Genomic DNA, 25,811 nt, shown 5'->3' on the forward strand with positions numbered 1-25,811 from the left:
TTATATATCTGGCTGTCCTGGAACTCACTATGTAGATCAGGTTAGCGGAAACTCAAAGAGCTCCACTTGTCTTTGCCTCCCTCCTGAGTGCTGGGATTAAAGGCTTCCCCCAGCTCCTATTATCCTTCCATTCTTCCCCCCACCCCACCAATCCCGTTCTCCCCAACAAGACCTAATTTAATGTCTTTTTATGTGTATCTTCTATTTAACTGAAGTTGCTTACAAACATGATGCAATGTGATCAAGTGATTAAAATATTTCTTTTGAACTCTGGATCCCATATTGAACTGCCTAGCATTTCTTACAATGAGGAAACACTTAGAATATGTTTAGAAAGCAGATTTGATGGCTAGAGATGTAGTTTAGTGGTAGTATTGTCCAGCATGAGCAAAGCCATGTTTTATCCCAAGCACTGATTAAAAAAGTGAAAAAGAAAACAAACTGATGTCTTCATGTATGTAATTATAAATCCAAGAAAAAAAATGTCCAAAAGTTAAAGTGATTGTTTTCTTCTTTATTACCATATAGGTCATAGAATTTGTTAAACTTCTGAGTAATGAACCTAAAATAGCCTGAAATCTGAGCCAATCTTAAGGTACCCATTAAATTGGCTATGAAAACAAGCCTTCAGTCTGGTTGTGGTAATATATGCCTATAATCCTAGCACTAGAGGGGATCATGAGGGAAAACTTCAGACTATCCCAACTGTGGTCAGTTGAATGAAACAGCCCCAATGTAGAATTACATGTTTGAATGCTTGGTCCCCAGTTAGAATATTTCAGAAGAATCAGGAAGTGTGGCTTGTAAATAGTTGTGGCCATGTCAGAGGTGTGCTACTGAGGTTTGAAAAACTCATGCCAGGTGCAATCTCTGCTCTGCCTCCTGCTCGCAGATCAGGATGTAAGCTCTCAGCTATTGCTCCAATGCCTTGCATGACTGCTTGTTACCATGTTCCTCTGCCATGATGGTTATGAACTATAAGCAAGTCTCCAATTAAATGTTTTCTTCTAAAAGTTACCTTGGTCATCATGTGTCCTCACAGCAATAGGACAAAAGTAGTAACTAAGATAAAGACCCTGAAAAAAACCTCTAAAACAGCTTCATAGCAAACGGACTCTGTTATCAGTTATCCTCTAGGAATACCAAAGTCTTAAAATAGGGTTGAATTTTGCTATAAGAAATCTTACCACCATTAGAAAATAGCACTAAGTGTTCTACAATTATTCTAAACAATTCTTTAAATTCCCAGATGAGAAAACTGATATCAGAATTAAAGATTTGAATATAGACTTTTTTTCTCCCTGTATGCTTCTTTTTCACAAAAAATCCTTATTCTGAATTTACCCGAAGCAACACGATCAGTTTTGAAACGAGGATTTTGTTTCATGAGCAGAGTTGATGAAATGTTTCAAATTTAATTGATATTTAAGAATACTCATGCTTTTTGAAACTTTGTTACACTGTCCTAAATACCAGTAAAAGTCAAAAAGTTAAATTCTAATCCACTTTGACAAAACAAGAAATGCCTGTTAAACCATATGCTCTGATGTCTTCACTTAAAACTCACCTCTGCCAAATGTTGCAGCCTTGTCAGTAGTGGAGTCCTCTTGTCAGATCCAAGACGTGTGATATAGTTTGATCTTTTGCTAAATACATATAGAAGGTTAAGGACAGCCAGCACCACTTGCATATCAGAGGAAGCCAATAATGTTGTCAAATGCTATAGGAACAAAAAGGGGACAAAGTTTAGTGCATTAGGAATTTGGCACTAAAAACTTAAAAAAATTTAATGTAATAATGTATCAATATTAAAAACTATCAAGTTATCGAGCCACGATACGCAAAAATATAGTCAATCTCTTATAATCTATAATCCCACACCCAAGGAACAGCTGGCTACAAAGCTCAATAACAGTAAAGACTGTAAATTGCAGTTCGAAATTATATCTGAGTCTTTACAGTAAGGAAGAATTTCAAGATAGAAATGTTATGATACATATGTAGAACTAAAAAAATTATATTTCTAAGCATTGTGAAATGAAGCTAATTGTATACTATTATTTCCTTTATGACAAATATATAAAAGACTCATAGAAACCAAAGCTATCAACAACAGTTGTGTGCAATTATTCAAAAAAGAACAATTAAAAGTATGGTACAAGCTTGGGAGTTATCTGTTTTTTCCCAGAGAACATTCACTAATATGTTGAAGCAAATAATCGGATAAAATTAAAATCAGTATGCAACTGAGTTAGAAATCAACAAAAGTGTTTTATTTGTTGATTATCTTAATGTTCATGAAGTTCCTTGGGCAGCACATCTATTTATTTCTTTGTCAAGAATGACTGTTTATGCATCCCCACTTGATAGAACTGGTACAAGACCTTTAGTTCAATTATTCTACAACTTGTCCAAATTTTCTGTTTGTTCTGATTGTTTCTTTCAGAAAATAAAATAGAGTGGTACTGAGGTAATCAAGTTGGGCTAAAGGGAAATTGTTTCTTTTTATAGTATTTATGACCACTAAATTTAAGATTTATTAATTTTATGTGATTTGTCTAAATGTATGCCTATGTACTACAGACAGTTGTGAGCTTTCAAGTCACTGCTAGGAATCCAACCTGAGTCCTATGCAACAAGTACAATAAGTACACAACTGTTAAGCCATCTCTTCAGCCTTCTTTTGACCATGGATTACATTAATCTTTATAAGTACAAAGAATACAGGCTCTTATAACAAGTCCCACCAAAAAACATTCATTCACCTTACCATGGATAGACATAGGTTTTAGAGGTGCATTCCCATACACATTTTGGTCAGTATTCTTAAGACAAAGTGACATTGCACATACGCTGCTACAATTTTGAGTATAAAATGCGTTTGAACCCTTGGTCAGCAGCTAGTAAGTTTTACAAGGTTGTGGAAGTAGGTCACTAGGGTTTGAGCCTTGGGCATTGTAGCCTAGCACAACTTTCTAGTTCTCAAAATAGTAGTAGTATATGACTGCTATGAGCTCGTACCACTGTGAACCTGCCTACCACCATCTTTGAAGGATAAAATCTGTCTCTTGAATCCATGAACCAAATTAAAAATTTTCCTCCCTTGTTTCTTGTCAGAAATGTGGTCACAAGAACAAAAGTGATATAACTGTGATGGGTATTACAAATAATCTTGAGGTGAGTTTAAGCATTACAAAGATATATGTAGGTTACATATAAACACCATTCTGAATAAGGAACAGGTCCTAAAACCAATTCCCAAACTCATGGATATGATGGGAGGAGTGTATGTGTTTTGGCAAAAGTTTTGGCAAAAGACGTTGAGATTATAAGCACATTAATAAGGAATCAAAGTATTTTAAATAGTTTAAGAATAACTTAGAGGGGCTGGAGAGATGGCTCAGTGGTTAAGAGCACTGATTGCTCTTCCAGAGGTCCTGAGTTCAAATCCCAGCAACCACATGGTGGCTCGCAACCATCTGTATTGGGATCTAATGCCCTCTTCTGGTGTGTCTGACAGTGTATTTATATATAATAAATAAATCTTTAAAAAAAAAAGAATAACTTAGAATACCTCCAATAATCTTGGGCAAAGATTACTAAATAGTCCACAAAATACTTCAATACAGGTACTGTTTTATTTATGCCTTGGAAAGGTAGAGCAAGTATGAATTAGAGAATCTTTCCCGTCACTTTTTTTTTAAAGGTTTATTTATTTATTTATTTATTTATTTATTTATTTTATGTATGTGAGTATACTGTAGCTGTCTTCAGACACACCAGAAGAGGGCATCAGATCCCATTACAGATGGTTGTGAGCCACCATGTGGTTGCTGGGATTTGAACTCAGGACCTCTGGAAGAGCAGTCAGTGCTCCTAACTGCTGAGCCATCTCTCCAGCCCCTTTCCCATCATTATTAAGACTGGTAGTATTTATGCTTATGTCATTCTATTATTTCTTTCCCTTTGTTGTTCTCAGGATTCAACCCAGGGACCTATACACACTAGGCAAGTCTACTACCTCTAAGCTAAATCCTCCCACTTACTACTATCTTTGAAGCTGAAAATCATAAGAGCTCCACAATGAAAAGGAAAGCAACAACCATCAGAAATCATTTGTTAGTGGACATACACAGTTATAGTTAAGAACAGACCACATAGCCTTATATTCTCTTACCTCTATGTAACTTTACAGATGCCTAGAAAATCTTTACTCAATGAGCAAGGCTGTGAAATTCAATACAGCCAACAGAAGCATTTTCAGCTGTTCTTTTTCTGGCCTATCACATACAAGCATCCATGACATATTCTCCACTGTTTGTCCAGCATCTGCCAGAATTCCATCAAAGCGGTCCAACAGATCCACCCAGTGATATAACTCACACTAAAAAGGAGATAAGGAAGATATAAAAATATGATAAAAGCAGCTTAGTGAAATGCTCTAATAATCTCAGTATTGAGGTGGCTACAGTAGTAGGGTATGAATTCCAAGAAGCCTGGGCCACACAGCAAGCCCCTATCACCAAAACAATAATAGTAATTTTAACACATTGAACGGGTACTTTAGAGTGGAGTTTTATTAAGATAGAGCTTTGTTTTGACTTCTTCAAACATCAATGTATTTATGTGGGTGTGTGCATACCACAGTATATATGTAGAAGTCAGAAGATAATTTGGGGGGAATTGGTTCCTTCCATCCATTATGAGGGATGCAGGGATCAGACTTGATCTCTCAAGTCACAAGACTTGGCAACAAATGCTTTTACTTTCTGAACCCTAACACATTTATTCTCTCTCTCTCTCTTTCTCTCTCTCTCTCTCTCTCTCTCACACACACACACACACAAACACACACACACCCCAAATTGGTGTTTCTTTAAAAAAAAAAAAAAAGGTTCTTGGCAACAATTCTGGCTAAATTCCAGTAGTCAAGAGCTGTGATATATATGCTAGATACTTAAGTAACTATAGAATCAGGCTATTCCACTGTGGTTTCTCTTGTCATTATCAAAGCACACAAAATGATATACTAATAGCATTTTCCCTGTCCTCTGTTATCATGGGTTTACGTACCTTGCCAATGTTCCATGTTTTGATTTGCTGCAGTTCCAAGAGGAGTTGCTCATCGTTACAAACTTTGAGTTTGTCTATTAAGGCTCTGCAGTCTGCAGGCTAAGAAAAAACAAACAAGGATTCACAAAACATGTTTAGCAATTAGGGAGAAACACAAAGAAGAATGGGAAAAGTGACCCTTAAACCCATAAAGCAATTAACTTTTGCTAATATAAAATACTACATCTTTTAGATGACAATAGAAACCTATAAGGAAATACTTTCATTCTGAACAATCCACTATGCATTTATTTAAATAAATAAACCTGAATAAACCTGTATATGCAGACTACTTAAAGTACACTGACAATAGAAATAAAGTAAACAAGCTAAGCAGCACTAAAAAGCAAAATTAAATAATCTGCAACATAGCTGGAGGGGGAAAGGGGGAGAAGGGAGGAACAGAGGGGAGGAGAGAAAAGAACACACTTGAAGCACATGAGAGTGCCAACCAGCCTGAAAGGAAAAGGCTAGCACTGATTTTTTTTTCTACAATATTAAACCTTGAATTCAAAAAGATCATAGAGCTTCTGAACTTTGTAAAACTATGACTCTATTCTTACTTGCATTCCCATTTCCATACATTCCTGATCTCTTGCATTGATGGACAAGACCATTATCAGGTATCAAGGAGTAGATTGAAAATTTATAATAAAGGTTCTTCTGAGAGTGGAAAGGAAAATGGCATAGAGACTGAGACTGGGAAACATCTATTAATGGACAACAGGTGGGAAAGTGATAACACTTGGGAATAAACTAGCTTTGGAGCCAAACAAATGTATGCTTTGTTTTTGGTTTTATAATTACTAAACTATGGTAAGTCCTACTTACTATCTATTTACTTACCAGAAAAACACAACCTAACATGTTAGATTAAAGATCATGTTCAAGTACTTGCCACTTAGCAACTACACACAATAGTGTGATTTTTTAAAATGATCATGCTGTCTTGGTATTTAAGCAAACAACATGGGATTCAGATTTAATGTCATCCTCTCTTTTAATTTCTGAATCCCCATTCAAGAGATCAATAGTATAATACCACCTATATATCCAACAATACTGTTGTGAGATCTAAAACTGGAGGAACCCCTAAAGATTCCCATCAACAATAAGATATTTAAAAGTATAATTTTCTTTAAGTCAAATTCTCAACTTTGCTAGGATCTCCCTCAAATTTTTGTGATAATGATATGTATAAAAAAAACGGACACAAAATCTTACTACAAATCAGATGACCTCAGCCCTAGCCCCACCCCCTTTTAAGTATAGATTGTAGGAAAAACAGTAAACAAGAATATCAGAAAACATGGAGAATTTGAGCCACCAGTTCACATGGTTCATCTGTCCCTTCTCCATTTACTTGGATTAGTACCAAATACATCAATGTTATGATTCTGTGGCATAGGTAATACCCATACGCATTTTGTTAACATTTGAGTCCTGTAATAACTTGGTATGTTACCATTACATGGCATTTAGTATCTCACAAACCTGGTACCCAAGTCAGATCTTGCTCAAATGCAATATTGTTGGCAAAAGATACTATGGCCTTGCCAAAGACTTTGCTTGGCATCATGACGACCAGTTATGTGAGATACCTGGGTCTAATTGGACAAGCCATACATGGCACAAGGGCAGCTTGCAATATAGCCTGGACCTTTTACCATCTTTCCTAGAACTCAACCTCACTAACATTTCAGTTGCCCACTGAATGCTTCAGAGGTTACCAAGGACTAGACCAAAACAGAGTATTTAAAAATGTTACTTCCCAAACCCAAGCATCATGTTTTTCTATCTTTGTGGTATATGGAAAGAAAAATAAACCGATTGTTTCATTGTCTTTCTTGCTTAATTTCTTTCTTGTTTTGAGACAGGGTTTCCCTATGTATCCCTCACTGGTCTTGAACTCAAGAGATCTACCTGCCTCTGCCTCCCAGATGCTAGGATTAAAAAGTTTGTACTACCATACACAACTCCTTATTTCTCTCATTTTCAAAGAATCATTCCAACATCCTTTAGACTTGTGACAGTGAGAGATTTCTTGTTATTGCTTAATGAGAGCGGAAGGGTTAGGGGACAGGGAGACAGGGAAGAGGAAAGAGAGGGAAGAAGAGAGTATGTACAGATATCATGAGACAGGGACAATGGTGCAGGGTTGGTTCTTTTCACCTTATGTTCTAGGGGCTGAGTTCATTGTGATTAAATTGTATGACTTTTACCTGGTGAACCATCTCATGGGCCCCCAAAAAACCTTTCCTGATGTGGTAGCCCCACCCCAACCCAACTTTTCACAGAAGTCTATTAACACACATTTAAATCTAAGGTACTTGTGTTTTCTAATCAGAAGGTTTACTTAGCCTTACAGTATCTTTCCTTTCTCTGTACATAAAGGCAAACCAAGTGAAACTGTCCTGACTCATAGGAAAAGGCAAGCCATCTGTCAGTTCAAAGTTGCTACCAGAATTTACATGAATTTGTTCCTATTATTAAACCTATGGGAGAAATCCTTTGCAATACTGCCAATATTCTAAGTGATCAATGAAAAAAATTTCTTAAAAATAAAACCTAGTACTGATATCAGTAAGATCAATGAAAAAAAGAACATTTCTTAAAAATAAAACCTAATACTAATACCAGTAAGAGAAACTGGGAAATCTTCTCCGTTGCTTGAGTAAAATAGGCAATTCAAGCCTTAAAACACATCTAGTCAGTGACTTTATATTCTAAGTAATCTGATAGAAGCTAGGAAATTTACATAAGTGTGACTGTAAGAGCCTTATAATTTACTTAGCATAAAAAATAAAATTTGCATTTCTCTGATCACCTGTAAAATCGATTCTTTCTAGTTTACTGGCTTTGGCCCTTCTCTGAAAGGTTTTATGCCCATTTTGTCATTGGGATATTCAATTCTGACTCAGCATAAAAGATATTAACTACTTTGGGTTACAAATATTTTCTCCAGCTTTTCATGTCCCATGACTCCCCCACACAGCTGAGTTTAATTGTGGTATTACATTATGGCATATTTAAAAAAAAAAGCACATAATTAACATAATTTGGTGAGTTTAGATGAATACATACTCATTTAACCGTCACCACATTCCAGGTGAAAAACATATCACCTCAAAGTTTCCATGTGGCCCTTTGTGTATGTTTGTGTATTAAGAACACTTCAAATGAAGTTCACCCTCAACAAAATTCTTAAAGTACACAGCAATTTACCAGTAATTGTAAGTTCTGAAACTTATCCTTTCTTTTCAAATAGGGTATCACTATGTAGCCCTGAACTTGTGGTTCTCTTGCCTCAGTCTCCTAAGTGCTAGGATTAGACGTGAGCCACCATACCCAACTTTTTACTCGTTTTACTAAATTATACATAGCCATAGAACAATTCCCCCATTCCCTCCCGATAACCAGCATTCATTCTATTGCCTACTTACATACCTTTTGACTATTTTAGATGCCCCATAGTAGAGGAATCATGTAGTATTTGTTCCTCTGTAATTAACTTATTTCACTTTTCATTCTTCTGGGGGGGTTAATTTAAAATATATAAGAAATTCTTCAGCTTCATAGTGAAAACCCCCAAATAACCCAATTTTAAAGTGGGCAAAGGAATTTGAAAAGACTTTTCTCCAAAGACATATAAATGGCCAAATGGCACATACAAAGGTATTCAACATCACTAATAATCAGGGAAATGCAAATCAAAATCATAATGAGATATTACCTCATACCTGTTAGAATGGCTATTGTCATGTGTCCTTTTATTTTGGATATGGTATTTTACATTTCCATTTTGGTATTTTGTCCTTTGCTTTAATGCTTGGAAGGGCAATCCCCACCTAAGACAAGGTAAACATTCACCTGTATGTTCTACTTCTCCTATAATTTCTTTTAAAAATATCTGACTTTTGATGACTTATCTACAATTTACTTCAGTAAAACAGTCCCCCGCACCATCCCACCCAAATCAAAAGTAATTGTCTTGGCACATTTTATTGACTAATACTGTTCTTTCCCACAATATATAATCCCTCTATTAAGTTCTTATATATGCTAGATTGTCCTGATTTTCAATTCTCGTATAAATAGATTACAGATGGCACTGTCTTGTTTTTAAAAAAATCTTAATTCCTTAAGACTATTTTTTATTCTTCACTTTAAAATGATAGTATTAGTCATCAAAACTTATAGATACCAAAAGACATCAAAAACAAAATAAAATGAAAACTTACAATAACAATATTAATATGTTCAATATATGGCATTTAGCAACACACTGGCATTCCAATGTCAAAATACAAAGTAAAAGATAGAAGACTAATAAAATCAACGAACTTACCATTTTTGAAAACAAAAAACTCTAGGTTCTAATAGCTATAGTAAATTTTGATTCTACATGTTTTCCATTGTCATACTGTCTTTGCTTATATTATAGCCTGCAAATCCCTTTCAGGGACCAAATATCTACAAAGTATTTATTGTTCCCTATTCCTTTTTCCACTGGTCATTTAGCTACTAACTTTTAATCAAAAGAAGTTAAAATGGCAAGGTAGTATTTTATTTTCTTTTGTAGTGTTCAAGATGGAACGCAAGGCCTCGTTGCATGCTAGGCAAACACTCTACAGAGCTAATTCCTCCTAGTTTCACAAGTTGCTATAGTAACACGTATTAACTGGACATATTTATTTGGAAGATCAGAACTGCTGAACTGGTCACAATGATTTTTTTCCTGGAATAAAGAAAATGCACAAAGCAAATTTGGATACTCACAGCCTCAGTAGGTGTCTTTTTGAGTTTAGTCCTGTCTACTTTCATGTTTTCAGTTTTCAGCTTTAAGATCTGCAAAGAAAATCCCCAAAAAACAAAGTTACAGATAATCTACAGCTCTGCAGTCTTAGAGATACAAATATTAGATGAAGAGTTAGTTTGCAAGATACCTAGTGTGACCCTGGAGTTATGTTAATTCACTGCTATGGCTATGAGACAGAAAATGACAGAGTAGATAAAACTAACCAACAATCTCTGTTACAATAAAACCAAAACCAAATTAAGCCAAAACATAAAAGCTTTTTTCTCCCCTATTGTAAGGATTTCAAATACTTTATTGACACAGGTAAGTAGGAAAGATTTTTTGATACCTCGATATGGAAAAACTAATTATTGGGGGGGGGGTGATCTGGGAACTTAGCCAAAATTTCAAGAATGTACACAAACATTTAGCATCATTAATCATAATACTGCAAGTAAGTACAAAAGTGAAAAGTAGAAGTACCAAAATCCCCCCAAATAAGATGTTTAAATTTTTTACTGAAATCTATTTTATGTGTGTGTTTTGTTCACATGTACGTATGTACGTATGTACGTACGTATGTATGTATGTATATCATAGAGGCCTGGGGTCCAACGAGACCAGAAGCCACTGGATCCCCCCCATGGAACTAGAGGCTGTGAACTAACATATAGGTGCTAGGGAAAAGTGATCTTAACTGTTTTCTCTTCAGCTCTAGGATTGGTTTTTGAATTGATTATATAATTATTTTGACAGTTTACACATTTAAATAAAAAATTTAGGTTTCAAGCCCTACTCCATGTCAATCTGCTCTTTCCCATTCCTGCTGGTGGAACCCCCTTTTCCTAGCAAGACCACTCCTACTTTTATCATTTCTTTTTGTGTGTGCCCCACTGAGTTGAAATTACATGGCTAGACTACTAAAGAAATGACATGCCACCCCCAACAATCCTTAACTTGCCAACAGACGGGGGGGGGGGGGAGATGCCTGGTCTCATGGGTGAATCACTATTTTTGGAGACAGAATATAATGATAGAATTACAAGCATGCAAGGCTCAATCTATCCCTCTTGGGTGGGGGTAGGGTCAAACAGCTTTTTATCTCAGTTATACCTTAGAAAATTGTTCCTGTGTTCACATGTACCTGTGTTATGCATGCATGTGGAGGTCAGAAAACAACTTTACAGGAGTTAGGTTTCTTTCCTTCCACCAGGTAGGGTTGAGGGATTAGGTTCAGGCTGTGAGCCTGGTTCTCAGTTTTTTGTTTGGTTGGTTTTGAGGGATTTCTGTTCTTTTAAATGAGAATAAAGCCCTACTCTGGCTGTCTTGAAACTTACTATATAGTGACTTTCAATGTCCACTAGGCTGGACTTGAACTCTGAAGACCCACCTGCCTCTGTTTTTTTGAATGATGGGCTTAAAGGCATGTACCACCATGCCTTAGGATATCAGCTACTAACTTTTCTGGCTTTTTGAAACAGGGTTTCTGTTTACCCCTGGATATGTTCTGAATTCTTCTAGGTAGACCAGGTTGTCCTCAAATTCAGAGCTCACCCATTTCTGCCTCCCAAGTACTAGGACTAAAGGCTTATTCGGTCTAGTCACTACTTTTCAAATTGTAGAATTGCTAAGAGAGTTAATAACATTAGGTACTGCCTCACATACATTTTTTTGGGTGTGGAGAAAATACCTAAAAATCTACTCAACAATTTTCATATATCCATTAACTACTGTCACCATGTTGTATGTTCCTGGAATTCATTACTCCTTCTATATCATCTTACATAACATTAAGATACTGTACATACACATACTAGCATTGACTGAGGGACAGACATGATTATCAATAAATTAGACTAAAAACCCAGATATACGAACACACCCAAATGACATCAAGCATGTCAATAAAAGTTGTCAGAATAAGAATACATCCATATACAAAGCGATAATCTATGACCCAAGTGTCCCAGCTTACATAAATTCAAGGAGCTAGAGAGATGGTGTTCAGCAGATTGTGCTGCTCTTGCAGAAGACCCAAGTTCAAGTCTAAGTACCCACTTCAGATGGTTCATAACCACATCTAACTCCAGCCAAAAGAGATCCAAGTCCTCTTTTGGACTCCACAGGAACCTGCACTCACATACACATAGTCAAACATGCACATATCCAGATTTTTAAAATTAACTCAAAATGTTCCAGACTTAAACAGAAAATGTACATAAAAGCCTATTGGGAGAAAATAATTGCAAACCATGTATAGTACTTAGAATATATAAAGAATTCCCAAGGTTGCTTGCCTCACCTTAAGGCTATACTTTCTAGCTGCCCACCTTAGTGACATGTCAGCCTCTGGCCCAGCACTCTATTCCATGTTCTTGTAGCAGATTGCTTTGGAAACGTCACCAAGTAACCTCCCTTTGGCTTCCTGTTAGTGCAGTGCTTGTCTATCATCCTGGGCTAGCCTGGAGGCTAGGTGCCCCACAGGTCTATTAACTGGGAACCCTCAGAGGCACAGCAATGAGCCATGCTTGGGAAGAACCACAAGTTCAGGCCTCTGATTCCAATGGAACCAAAGATCCCTGAGATACTAAAGCTTTGACTCCAGTGGTCTCAAAGGGCAATGTGGATCCTAGGTTTTGACTTCTGAGTCGGCCACCCCCGCAAACCCCCGCCACCTCAGGAGAACATGAATGTTATTTCTAAAAATTCTGGGATACAATCAAAAGGTCAAATGTGAGAATTCACGGTGTAGAAAGAAGAAACAGATAAAATCAAATGCTATTTATTGGCATTATAATAGTAGATAAAACTACATACATAAGACATATAGAAATCCACATAGATATGACCAGAGAAGAAACTCCATGATACATCATAGTCAGGATGTCAAAAATACAAAATGAATAAAAATACTAGAAGTAACATGAGGAAAATATCAACATACATACAAAGGCAGAAATATCAAACACATCCCAGACTTCTCACCAGCAAACAGAAAAAGCACAAAATGAAGTATTGTTTTATCAAACTCTGAAGATAAGTAACTGTGAGCCAAGAACGTTATCTAGCAAAGTTTATCTTTCAAAATGAAGAAATAAGAATAGTTCAAGACAAACACAAATTTGATAATCAATAATAACCAAATTAGCGCTTCGAAAAATTCCTAATGGAATATTATAGAAGGTGAACAATAGACTACTTTATGAGAACACACAAAAGTGTACAATCGATAAAAGAAATGGATGAACTAAGTAGACTGTGAAAAGAAACAACTATTTATATTTGGAGCCCCAAATTTCGTAAGAAACATCAAAAGGCATAAAAAACACAATGGTCCAAGCACAATAGTGAGAAACTTACAGGTCTTCTGAAATAAAAATGGGCAAAAGAACTTCAGATAGGATCAACTTAACAGAGACACATTTAGAATATTCTACCTTACAGGGAATATACATTTTCTCAGCAGTACATGGAACCTCCAAATTTGGTATTATAGAACAAAAAGTCTCAACAAATACAAAATAAAAAGAAATCAGGCTAATCCCTTGTGTCCTATCAGATCTCAGTAAATAAAGTAAAAGCAGAATTTGACAAAAGAAACTACAAAAATATTTGGGGACTAAATGATATATATTTAAAGTACCAGTGAGCCATCCGAGAAATTGAGAGGAAAATGCAAAATTGCCAGCCACAAACAAAAAAAATGAGAGCAACCTACTAGAACCTCCCTTCTGAGAGACAAAGCCAAGGCAGTCCTAAGAGGAAACTTTACAGTATTCATATTAAAAAGTGAGAGATGGCCACGCCCGCAGGGTGGGATGGAGGGTGGAAGTGGCACCTTGGCAATCAAAAGTAGAAGAGCTGGGCAGAGAAAGCCAGGAATGAAAGGAAATGGAAAAGGGGGGGAGGGGAGCAATCTCTAGGAATTGCAATAGACCTGGGACAGGGGAGGCTCCAGGGAGTCTACGAGGGTGACTCTAGCTGAGACTCCTAGTAGTAGAGGATATGGGGCCTGAAGTGGCCATCTCCTGTAGCCAGCCAGGACTCCCAGTGGAGCTAGAGTCACACTCCATCCAGAAAACTTTCAACCCAAAAATTTATCCTGTCTACAAGAAATGCACACCCATGAGCACTAATCCCTGACACTATTATACTCTGTTATCTTTGCAGACAGGGACCTAGTATAACTGTCCTCTGAGAGGCTCCACCCAGCAGCTGACAGAAATTGATGCAGAGAACCATTGCCAAACACTGGATGAAACTAGGGGAGTCTTGTATCAGTGTTGCAGGAAGTACTAAAGGATCCAGAGGGGATAGGAACTCCACAGGAAGACTAACAGAGTCAACTAACTTGGACCCTTGGGGGCTCCCAGAGATCGAACCACCAACCAAAGAGCACACACGTGCTGGATCTAGGACCCACACACATATTTAGCAGATGTACAGCTTGGTCTTCATGTGAGTGTCCCAAAACTAGAGCAGGGGTAACCCTGACTGCTGCCTGCTTGTAGATCCTGTTCCCCTAACTGGGCTGTCTTGTCTGGCCTCAGTAAGAGAGGATGTGACTTGAGGTCCCCAGGTGGGTTGGTACCTCTTTTCAGAAGTGAAGGGGAAGGGGGTAGGTGGGAGGCAGGACTGTGAGAAGGGTGACAGGGGAGAGAAAGGGCAGGCTGTGATCAGGATGTAAAGTGAATGAAAATGAATAGGAAATAAAATGTGAGAAATCTCAAATAAACAATCTAATGGGGCTGGAGAGATGGCTCAGCGGTTAAGAGCACCCGACTGCTCTTCCAGAGGTCATGAGCTCAATTCCCAGCAACCACATGGTGGCTCACAACCATCTGTAAGGAGATCCGATGCCCTCTTCTGGTGTATCTGAGGACAGCTACAGTGTACTTATATATAATAAATGAATAAATCTTAAAAAAAAAAAAAAACAATCTAATGAAGCACATCAAGGCTCTCAAAAAACTGCCAATCCAAAAGTCAGTAAATGGCAAGGAATAATAAAGATTAAGGAAGAGATTAATGAAATAAATAAAAAAATCCAACCAAATAAAATTAAGACTCCTATCTTTCACACCTTATACATTCAGTCAGAAATTGATCAAAGATTTTAATCCCCCAAATTATGTCAGACAGAAATATTCAATGTCCATTTCCAGAAAATTTTTATGGTTTTGCTTTTCTTTAGCACCAAATAGTCCATTTTACAAATATAGCAGATTTTCATTATCCATTCATCATCCATCCATCATGATGGACATCTAAGTTAATTCCATTTCCTTGGAATATTAAATAGAGCAGCAATAAACATGGAAGTGAAAGTATCTCTATGAAGGATATGGAGTTATGGGTATATGTTCAAGAGTGGAAAAAGAGTGGAATACTGGGTCTTCTGGTAGTTCTTTTTTTTTTGAAGCACCCTCACCAGCAATGAATAATTGGATAATTGTTTGTGTCTTTTTACTCTATCTTCTATACTTGGGAATAAGGATCCCTCTTTCCCTGTTTCCTTTCCCTCAAACATCTGTCAGATTTCTTGATAGACAGCTATTCTCATTGAATGAAATGGTATGTCAAAGTAGTTTTATTTGCATTTTCCTTGATGACTGGGATGTGAATACTTTAAAATTTTCAGAAGTAGGACTTCTGAAAAGTGCCTACTTAAATTTCATTACTCAGATGTTGGTTCAAAATTGTATTTGCTTAGTGTTTAATTTATCCAATTCTCTGTAAATCTGAATACAAACCTTTTGTCTGAAGTATACCTCGTAAAGAATTTCTCTCATTGTGGGCTGTTGATGTGCTTTCTTTATAACTTTATTTGCTGTGATGCAACTTTGTAATTACATGCTGTTCAGTTTGCCAATACTTGGTCCAGTACTCTGCTCTAGAAATTCTGTTCCAAAATTTATTACCATAATGCCTAGAAGGGTATTCCCTATATTTCTTTCTGACTATGTCTGGGGATTAAAGTCTTTGATTAATTTCTAGCTGATTAATATACAAGGTGAGGATTAGAAATCTAATTTTATTTGGCTGATTTTTGTGTATTATCCTTTCAGCCTATTTCAGTAATCTCTTCCATTATTTTTTAAAAATTATTTTTAAAATATTTGTTTTGTTTGTTTATAGGAGGTCCAAAATAAAGGAAGCAAAAGACATAGATTGGGAAGGAAGATTATTATTTCATCTATGTAGAAAATCCAAAAGATACACCCAATGGCCACAAAAAAAAAAAAAAAAAAAACCAAAACCTCCCTCCTGAAACCTCCAGAATACAGTTAATGTACAAAAATTACTCTTATATATGCTATCATGAACAACTGGATTTGAAATGAATACCATATATATATATATATATATATATATATATGCATCTAAGAATACTTAAATATCAATGTATCAAATACGTTCAAGCTCTAGGAATGTGTGTGATACTAGTCAATGAAAAACAATGTAGCCCCAAAATAACTGCATATAAATTTGGTCACCTTTGACAAAGAAGCAAAGGCAATATATGCATGAGGGATTAAAAAAAACAAAGGTACTGGAATACCTGTGCCCCACAAGTAGAAGAAAATAATCTTAGTACTTTTGGAGGGTGAGGCAAAGACCCTGCATCATAAAAAAAATGTAATACAAAACAGAAAAACTCCACATTCTTCCAGAAAAGACAGTTCAAAAAGATCACAGACCTATTATCAAAATGTAAAATACATCTCCAAAGAGTTAGATGATAACAGGTTTTGGTGAACAGCCAGCATGGAGAAAATATTTGCTAAAGGCGTCAAGGAAGCTCACTGGTAAAGTGTTTGGTTCAATCCAAAGTAGCAGAAGACAGAAAACAATTATTCAAAACGCGTATAGAATAGAACGTCAACAAAAATAAACCAAAGACGCTACACAGCAAGAGACTCTGATACTCAGCAGTGAGATTTCACTATACACTGACATCATTGTTACCAAGGATGTACAACAGGAACTCCCTTAGATTGTCTGGAAGATGGCTAAAATGGCTTTACAGAACTAAACATATTCATAAAATATGACCTAGTACTTGCATTCCTTGGTAATTGCCCAACGGAGTAGAAAGCTTATGTCAACATAAATACTGGCATACAACTCTGCAGATTTATTTGCAACTGTCAAATTTTGGGAAAAACTATTCTTTGGTAAAGAAACTACAGTGTATCAGACAAAGGAATATTTAGTACTAAATGAGCTATCAAGAAATAGATGTGGAAAAATCTCAAACTCTGATTACTAAACAAAAGGAACGAGTGGAAAAGGCCAGTTACAGAGCCTTTAATCTCAGTGCAGAAGCATGTGTATCTCTGTGAGGCCAGCTATAGTGAGTAGATCAGGACAGCCAGAGCTACATAGTGAGACAATAAACAAACAAAATGTCAAGTCTGAAAAACAATCTATAAACATAAGAGACTACACTAATTATATGGTATTCTGGGAAAATATGGAGATAAGAAAAAAAAAAAAAGACTACTGATTGCCAAGAGTTAGTGACTAGAGTACAAAAGACTTTAAGGCAGGGAAATTATTCCATGTTCCATGATAGGTTAAATACACGCTATTATAAATACAGTTAAGCCCCCAACCTTTCTAATTCCAAGAGTAAAATCAAATATAAACTATAATCTTTGGATGATTCATTAACTGTCACAAATATGCCATTCTAGTAAAGGAATGTCGATAATGTAGAATCGCTTACATAAGTGAAGACAAGAGTTTCTTTCTTTGAGACACTGTTTCTCTACCTGGTCCTGACTATCCTGGAACCCAGACACCCAGCTATCTCCCAAGTGCTGGAACTAAAGACACATGCCAATCCTGTTAAATTTCTATGTGAATTAACCACTTAAAAAATCTTCCAAAGCACAAAGTACTAAGTAAGTTACCCACTAAATAAAATAAATATATAATGACCACTTCACTGTTATTTACCAAAAATTGTAGATGAGGTCACTGGTAAAATCTTCCCAAAAATTAGCATCTGGCTATAATTACAACTGTTTTTGACTATAAATACTGTATTTCAAGTGTCTTGAACAACAGAAAAGCCAGCTAATGCAGAAAAGCAATTTATTGAAAGAGAATCTAGTGGCTCAGAGAACTGACAGGAGCCTAAATCTCGTAGGCTCTGAAAATGGTAGAATTTAAGGAAGCCAGGTAACCATATCCAAGGGTGGGACACAGAAGCAGTTTAGTTGGGGTGCTTCTGCTGCCAATACCAGACTTTAGAAGCCTAAAAGGTACTGGTGGTAGCAAAAAGACCTGTAAATCACCTCAAGTCCCAAATTCTAAGTATGAACTTCTTCTGCATGCTGCTCCCTGACACATACCAGGAACCAAAATGAAAAAGCAAAAACAGATGCTCCCTATAACCAGTGAACAACTAGTCTGTTTTCTATCATTCAACTGCAAGAAATACTAGTAGTTAAAAAAGAAATGAAATAGAAAGAGTGCTTGTCTCTGGTGTAGAAAGGCTCAGCCTTGTGTCTTTGAACACATAGCAGCTTTGCCCTCTTCTTTTTTGTGGCGGTCATTTGCTTAACAATATTTCATAGGAAACCATGTTTCTGCTGGTATTTAACTTCATAGGACTGTTTCCTTAGTGATTTTTTTCCAATCAGGAGTAAGTAAAGGCACTTTTATCATATTTTTCAAATGGGAATGTTGTCTGTCCCCTATTAAGTTATTTTTTCAAATGTAATTTGTCATAGAATAAACACACTTTGGTTAAAAAAAATGAAATGAAAGATAGCAGTGTCCTTGAGATACCAATTAAAATCCTCAAGTTTTGTTCCCAGTTCAAGGCTATTATTCCAACAGGGGGGGAGAATATTTACTTAGTGCTCGCTATAAGCCAAACAATACCCTGTATTTAAAAGAAATGTTATGAACATAAGTACACTGCCAGGCTGACAGATATACTTAATGATTCTAAAAACAAATTGGTTTAAGGAAGGCACACAACAATGTTATAAAGTAGTGCCTACTTGGTATCTAAAAATTCAAGTATTCTAAAGAATAGATTTTGCAACATGTCAATTACAGACTGAATGTATTATTACTTCATACACAAATATTCTTCCAGCCCAATTTGTCCCTATTTACAGATAGAAAACTAAAGTCCAGAGGAAAAATCAGCACCTTGTCTGGTTATCAAATCTTGAGAGATTAAATTTTAACTATTGTACACTATCGCAAATAAAAAGAATGGAAATTGAGGAATAGATTCTAACTTAGAGGTCAAGCAAATGAAAACTCCATTACATAAAAAAATCCCAACAAAAGAAGCTAGCTTTTTAAAAACAAATTTCTGGAAATGTTTTGCTGCCTTTGTTGGGTCAGAATATAATTATAAGCATCAAACAACCTCTCTGTTCAAGTGGTTCTTCTTAAATTTTGCTATGATATATATAAAACTATTAAGAAAATGGAAGAGGGGTTGGGGATTTAGCTCAGTAGTAGAGCGCTTGCCTAGCAAGCGTAAGGCCCTGGGTTCAGTCCCCAGCTCTGAAAAAAAAGAAAAAAAAGAAAAGAAAATGGAAGAATTATTAACTACCACCTGTAACCAATGCCACTACTTAAACACTTTCATTTAACCATCATTTTCCCACTTCATCATTCTTCCAACCTTCATTTACCTTTGAAGTTTAAATACCATTATATCAAGAACAAATGTGTACAACTAAAATACATGGAGTAGGGAGCTGGAGAGATGGCTCAGTGAATAAAAGTGCTTTGTTACAGAAGCCTGATAGTCTGAGTTCATCATATCCCTGAACCCACAAAAAGCTAGGTGTAGTAATGTTCCTATAATCCTAGCAGTTCTGTTCAGTGGGAAAAAGAAAAAGAATTGCCTACTAGTGGAAATATTCAGCATAGTGGCAAACGAGACTTTACCTTAAAATTTTTTTTTTTAAAAAGTGGAAGACAGACTCCTCAAAGTTGTCCTCTGACATACACAGGTATGTACACACATATACAGAGGGGTGGGGGGATACTTGACATCGAACCAACTTAACAGAGGACACCTGGAGTGGAGTTCTCAGATTCAATAGAACTTGAGTGCATAGGTTGATAGCATTTCTACTCAGTATGGTTCAAGGATCAGCAGCCTTGACGAATTTCAGGACTCACTTGGAAGAACCAGAATCTGTATTTTAGTTCAGATCTTTAGATGGCTTCTATATTAAAGTTTAAGAAGCACAGGGACATGCCTGGCAGAGTGGCAGGGACCTTAATCCCAGCAGGCAGATACAGGCATATCTCTGTGAGTTCAAGACCAGCCAAACCTTACAACCTGAGGCCATGAAGAGAAACCCTGCCTTAAAAAAAAAAAAAAAATGAAAGAAAGAGCAGCACCAAAACAGGAGGATCTTGACTTCAAAGCCAATCTGGACTACATAGCAAAACTCAATGAAAAGGCTAACACAACTGAAAGAGTCCCCATAGTCCCTGTGATAGTTGTGGGTAGAAAATAATTTAGTCTCTCTCATTTTATTAACAGAATAATAAGTACTTACAAGTTTGAATAGCACAAATACTAGGATCATATTTTATCTAATCTCTTAAACCTTTACTGGGAAATCTCCACTTCCCTTGAGGAAGACACCTTGACAGGGTGGGTATGTTGATAAACAAAATTAAAAAAAAAAAAAACCTAACAGGACACAGCACACAGGGATTAAGTTATTAAGACAGCATGCAGAAGATCTGTGTAAGCTCAGGCTAGACAAAATCCCAAAATGAAGAGCAGGAGATAGGCATGAAACTCCATCACTAACTGAGATACTATTAGCATTTTATAGCTGCTGGGAGAGTCAGGTTTCTTTAATGATGGGCAGAGGTTGACAAGACTCCAGGATAGGCCTCACTCCCAAGAGTAGCTGGGCAACAGAAATTAGACTCAATGAGTTTTAAAAAAAATTTCAAGTTGAGTGGGTAGGGAGGTAAGGGTGGATCTTGAAGTGAATATAATTTACATTGTATAAAACTTGTAAATAAAAAAACTAGAATTTTGCCTCTAACTAGGAATAAAGTTCTAAAAAGGTTCTAAGACCAACCTAGTTTGGAGTTCCAGCTAGGACTATTCGGGAAGAAACCTTGTCTTGAAAAATCAAAAAGAATTTGTCTCTAGATGGCAGAAAAATACATACTTTTATTTATGTTTTATGTTTTTCAGATCCTTCCAAATTTTCTATAACTCATACATTCACTTACAATAAACCTTTATCACATGTAACTATTTTTGTTTACAGAAGACTAGTAGTCCCTGAGCCAAATAACAGGGACCAAATTTAAAACAGTATTACTTAAGACAAACGCCTTAGATGGTTGTTTTGCGTATCCAAACCTTGACACAGAGTGTTACTCAATTTCTATTGGTAGTAAAAGGTACCATAAACAGAACTAGAGACGCAAAGACACACAAGTGACACTCAAAGTTTCAACTGAAGCCGTGTTAACATTTAAACAAATAAAACTAGAGAACACTAAACTCCAATCCCATAAAACAATATACTAAATACAGTTTGCCTTACAGTGATTAATTTTGCCTCTTGGCCTTCTCTAACCAGAAAATTTAGGTAGGAGCTACACTGACCATGATAGCAACAATTGTACCTAAAAAATAAAAACCAATGAAAACAGAAAGCATGGATTTAAAAAAAGGGAGAAGGGGCATCTGGAAGGGTTTAAAGGGAAAAAGGGGAAGGGGAAAAATTTTTGTAACATAATCTCAAAATTAAAAAAAAAAAAAAACAACCACTTTTAGAATTACTGATCAAAGCAAGCCATACAAAAACACAAGTAAACCCTAGCCTACTATTCACTATTGATTAGAGTTACAGAAATCACTGATTACCTGATTTGTTAAGGAGGATTCGGCATAATTTTTTTAAGACTTTCTATTTGATCTACATCCCAGTTAATAACCAGCAAAGAGTTTACTCTACCTATCACACATTAATATCTAACTCTCATGACAGCTTGAGAGATGAAGACTGTGACCAATTTACTAAGGCCAAAAAGTGTCTACAGGCAGGGATATAGATGCAAATTTGTTCAATAACTCTAAGTGCAGTTCAAACTAACAACCACCCCGCCCCCGCCCCTCACTACAGGCACCAGTATTCCTATCCCCAGCTACATAAAATGACATGGGAGGACTGCTCAGCTAAATCAATGACCTGGCAGTAAAATGAAATAACAAAACAAGCAGCCTTTACTCACCCAAGAAAAAACTGGAAATTCATTTGCAGACATTTCTGGCAGTCTCATAAAATATGTGAATATACTACAATCTCAGATAAAATGTGTATGCTTCACAGACGCCTTTAATCCCAGCACTCAGGAGGCAGGGGCAGGTGGATCTCTTTAAGTTGGAGGCCAGATTGACCAACAGAGCAAGTTCCATGACATCCAGGGCTAAATAGAGAAAGAGTGTCTCAAAATATCAAAAGGAAAAAAAAAAAAAGTTTGTATGTGTCTCTGCACCAAAAACCACTCAAAGAAAATGATGAAAGGAATACTAACAAAAAAAATGTAAAATTTCCAATGACATTGTAGGTGATAATTGGTAGCTAAGATGGTCTTCTACCCTAAGATCCTGGGAAGCTAGAGATCCAGGAGTCACCTTTCTGGCCATCAATTCACAATAACAAACAAACTACAACTGAAGAACTAGGCAATACAACAGGGATCACTGAAGTTGTAGATTACCAACTGTCAACAAACAGGAAATAGCAACAGGAAAAGAAGCTCTTAATATTTTCAACAATAAAATAAAATCATTACCTATGCATTCAATTGGTGCTTGGGAATAATCCTAGTCTATATTCTTTACAAATTATCTTCTTCTGTGTGGCCAGACTTGGTGGTAAAAATCTATAATGACTGGTGTTGACTCATCTAGCTTACCATTACATACAGTTTCAAAGATTATAAGTGATTTGTCCACCTTATGCCCATTTGTAAAAGAAAATTAAGAAATTGCCCTTTCAACTACTATTCTTTATAAAATTTCAAAAACATCTACAAAAAAATAAATCAAGTCCATACCTAATAAGCAAATTTCACCACCACAGATAAATTAATGAGTTCAAGAAAATATTTTAATCCGTCAGAAATCAAGTCACTTAAAACTTAACTTACTTCCCTTGAAACTCCTTTTAGAAACGAAAAATGCCTGGTTATACAAATACCTAACTAACTCAGTTCTGAGGTAGGGACTGTCATACACTTTTTTTTAAAGCTTTATAAATGATTTGGCTACACAGATCAGTCTTGAGACCTGCTGTACTTCTTTTGCCAATCCATGCATGACTGACTTAGAAACCTGCTACAAAATAATGCCAGGAGGGAGTAGGGTATAAATAAAACCACAGCCACATGCTGGTAACTGTTAGTAGCTGGGTAGCAGGTACATAGGTGTTCATTGTACCATCTCCACACATTGAAAAGCATGCTAAATTAAGGCTCTATCCTGTCAGACTGCTCTTCCAGAGGTCCTGAGTTCAATTCCCAGCATTCACATGATGGCTCACAACCATCTGTTATTGGGATCCTATGCTCTCTTCTGGTGTGTCTGAACCAGTTAATCCAATGTCCTTTCTGGTCTCCACAGGCACCAGGCACAAACAAGTCACATATATACAGACAAAACACTCACACATTTAAAATGCATGTATTTACTTATATACACATAAATGCAAAACCAAAATTTTCAGTTGATACTACCCTCTGATTCAGGGTCAACTATGAATCAACAACTGAATGTGATTGTAGTACATTAAGTTAACCAATACTCTGGATGTAATAAGAACTGACAATAGGAGTCACATGAAATTAATGTTTCTACACAGCAAAGAACTTAGAATAAATAACCATCAGAAGAATAGAAGAACCTCTTGGCCTGCTATTTATCTGACACAGATTAACACCCAAATGGTCAAATGAACAAAAGAAATGCAAATGGTCAAAATAACCTGTAAAACCAAAGTTTGTATGATATATGCATTTTTTCCTAAATAGCAAATATATAGTTTCACAATTTAAAAGCTAAAAAAATGGGCTTTGAAAACATTTTCTTTTTCAGTGCTCAGATCAAACCAAGGGCTTGGGGCAAAAGAAGTGCTCCGCTAATGAGCTACACTCCCAGTTCAGAAAACAGTTAAGTTTTATGGGTTGAAATTCATTCCCACGTATTAACATATAGCACCACATATATGTGTGAAAACAGAGACAAGAGTTAGCTGTGATGGCTCTCACTTGAAACATTAGGGACTTTAAGGCAGCAGGATTGACAGATTTGAGGCTGGCCTCAGCTACATAGTGTCAGGTCAACCTGGGCTAAAATGACTGTCAAAACAAAAATTCCTCCTAAAACCAAACCAACAACAAAAACACCCATAAAAAAATAGCCAAATTAGACTAGCCAATAAAAGGATGACAGTGGAAATGCTCAAATTATACCGTATGATATTCTCAAAGAATAGAAATGTTTTTAAAAGGCTACAAATTAGACTCATACTGGAATATAAATCAAAGGTGTGTGTATAGGTGTAAGGGTGGGCTTTCTTTGAATACCTGCCTTCTAAGTTTTTTTTTCCTCAAAATTTTCCCCAGTGAGGAAATTTCTGCACTTTCATAGATAAGACCTGGTAACACACTTAGAAATAAAACCAAGTTGCTTAAAGGAACCCTACAGCATAGTGGCACAGTACTGGGCTGTTTAACTTGTGCTTGGTGCCTAACTCTACCACTATACTATACACTACACACTAGAGCCAAGTTATTACCCTTAAATCTGGGACCATAGTGTATAAGTTCTCTGTTCCAAGTTTTCTGGTGGAGTATGGAGAAGATTCTATTTAAAAGCTGCTGGTGCAGCTATGAATCACTTAACAAGACATATTATTGTGAACACATCCTAAAGTAAATGTCTATACAGACTGCTACTCATTATACAATCTTTTACCATCAGTAGGCAATACATTTTTCTGTATCTGTAATTCATTACTGATCCTACCATCAGCAAAAAAATAAGCTTGTCTTGTACCATGTTTCAACACCAGATCTGGTGGCACATGCTTTAAATTGCAGAAATCTTAATGTCTCCATTACAGAATACATTCCTGACAACTATACAGGAAGTTTTTACGTAAGGTATCTTCTCAAAACAAACCACAAACAGAAACTACACTGTTAGACAACACATGACTATAATTTGTCTTCTAGAGGTAGTGATCTATCTATACTGCCTATGAAGCTAATCTTTTTTTCATAGTGATGGGATTTTTAATTTTAATTCATTGTACTCTTCTCTCATATATTATTACATTCAACTGCAGATTCCCCTCCCTCCTTTCCTCAGTCCTTCCCTATAACATTCCTCACACTGTTCATACTAGTGTTTCAGTGTAATTTATAAATCTCTTGCCAAGTTCTCTATTCCTATTGTTTATATTTGTAAACTACATTTTTTTAAATTTTTGTATAGTCTACATTGGAGTTTGAGTGAGTATGCCATGGTGCACACATGAAAGTCAGACAACAAACTGCCAGAGTTGGCTCTCCCCTTCCACCATATGGATCCCTAAGATGGAACTCAAACTTGGTAGCAGTTGCCCTAACCTGTTGAACCATCCTACCAGCACCCTATTGCTCATCTTTTGTTACCTCCATTATGTGGCACCAATGATTATGTCCCCAGAAAAAAATGTGTTGCATAAATATTGCCTTCGTTTAAAGGGTAAGGAAACTGACTCAATTTGCCCTAAGTGACATAGCTACTACCTACTTATTTTACATAAACTATAATGGCCTCATCTTTACAGAGTACTCTATAATTACAATATCTTAAAATATTATT

The 25,811-nt window shown here is 36.2% G+C and overlaps 1 protein-coding gene across 1 annotated transcript in view; it reads right to left on the bottom strand.

The window, feature by feature from the left end:
* Positions 1-25,811, bottom strand: part of Huwe1 (HECT, UBA and WWE domain containing E3 ubiquitin protein ligase 1) — a 128,440-nt gene that overhangs the window by 89,495 nt on the left and 13,134 nt on the right. Inside the window, 4 exon segments of the mRNA XM_032889688.1 lie at positions 1,568-1,720; positions 4,178-4,384; positions 5,074-5,172; positions 9,892-9,960. Coding sequence (XP_032745579.1) covers positions 1,568-1,720; positions 4,178-4,384; positions 5,074-5,172; positions 9,892-9,936 — 504 coding nt within the window. The 5' untranslated portion in view covers positions 9,937-9,960.

This window comes from Rattus rattus, chromosome X (genome assembly GCF_011064425.1).
Source record: "Rattus rattus isolate New Zealand chromosome X, Rrattus_CSIRO_v1, whole genome shotgun sequence".
Taxonomy (NCBI): Eukaryota; Metazoa; Chordata; class Mammalia; order Rodentia; family Muridae; genus Rattus; species Rattus rattus.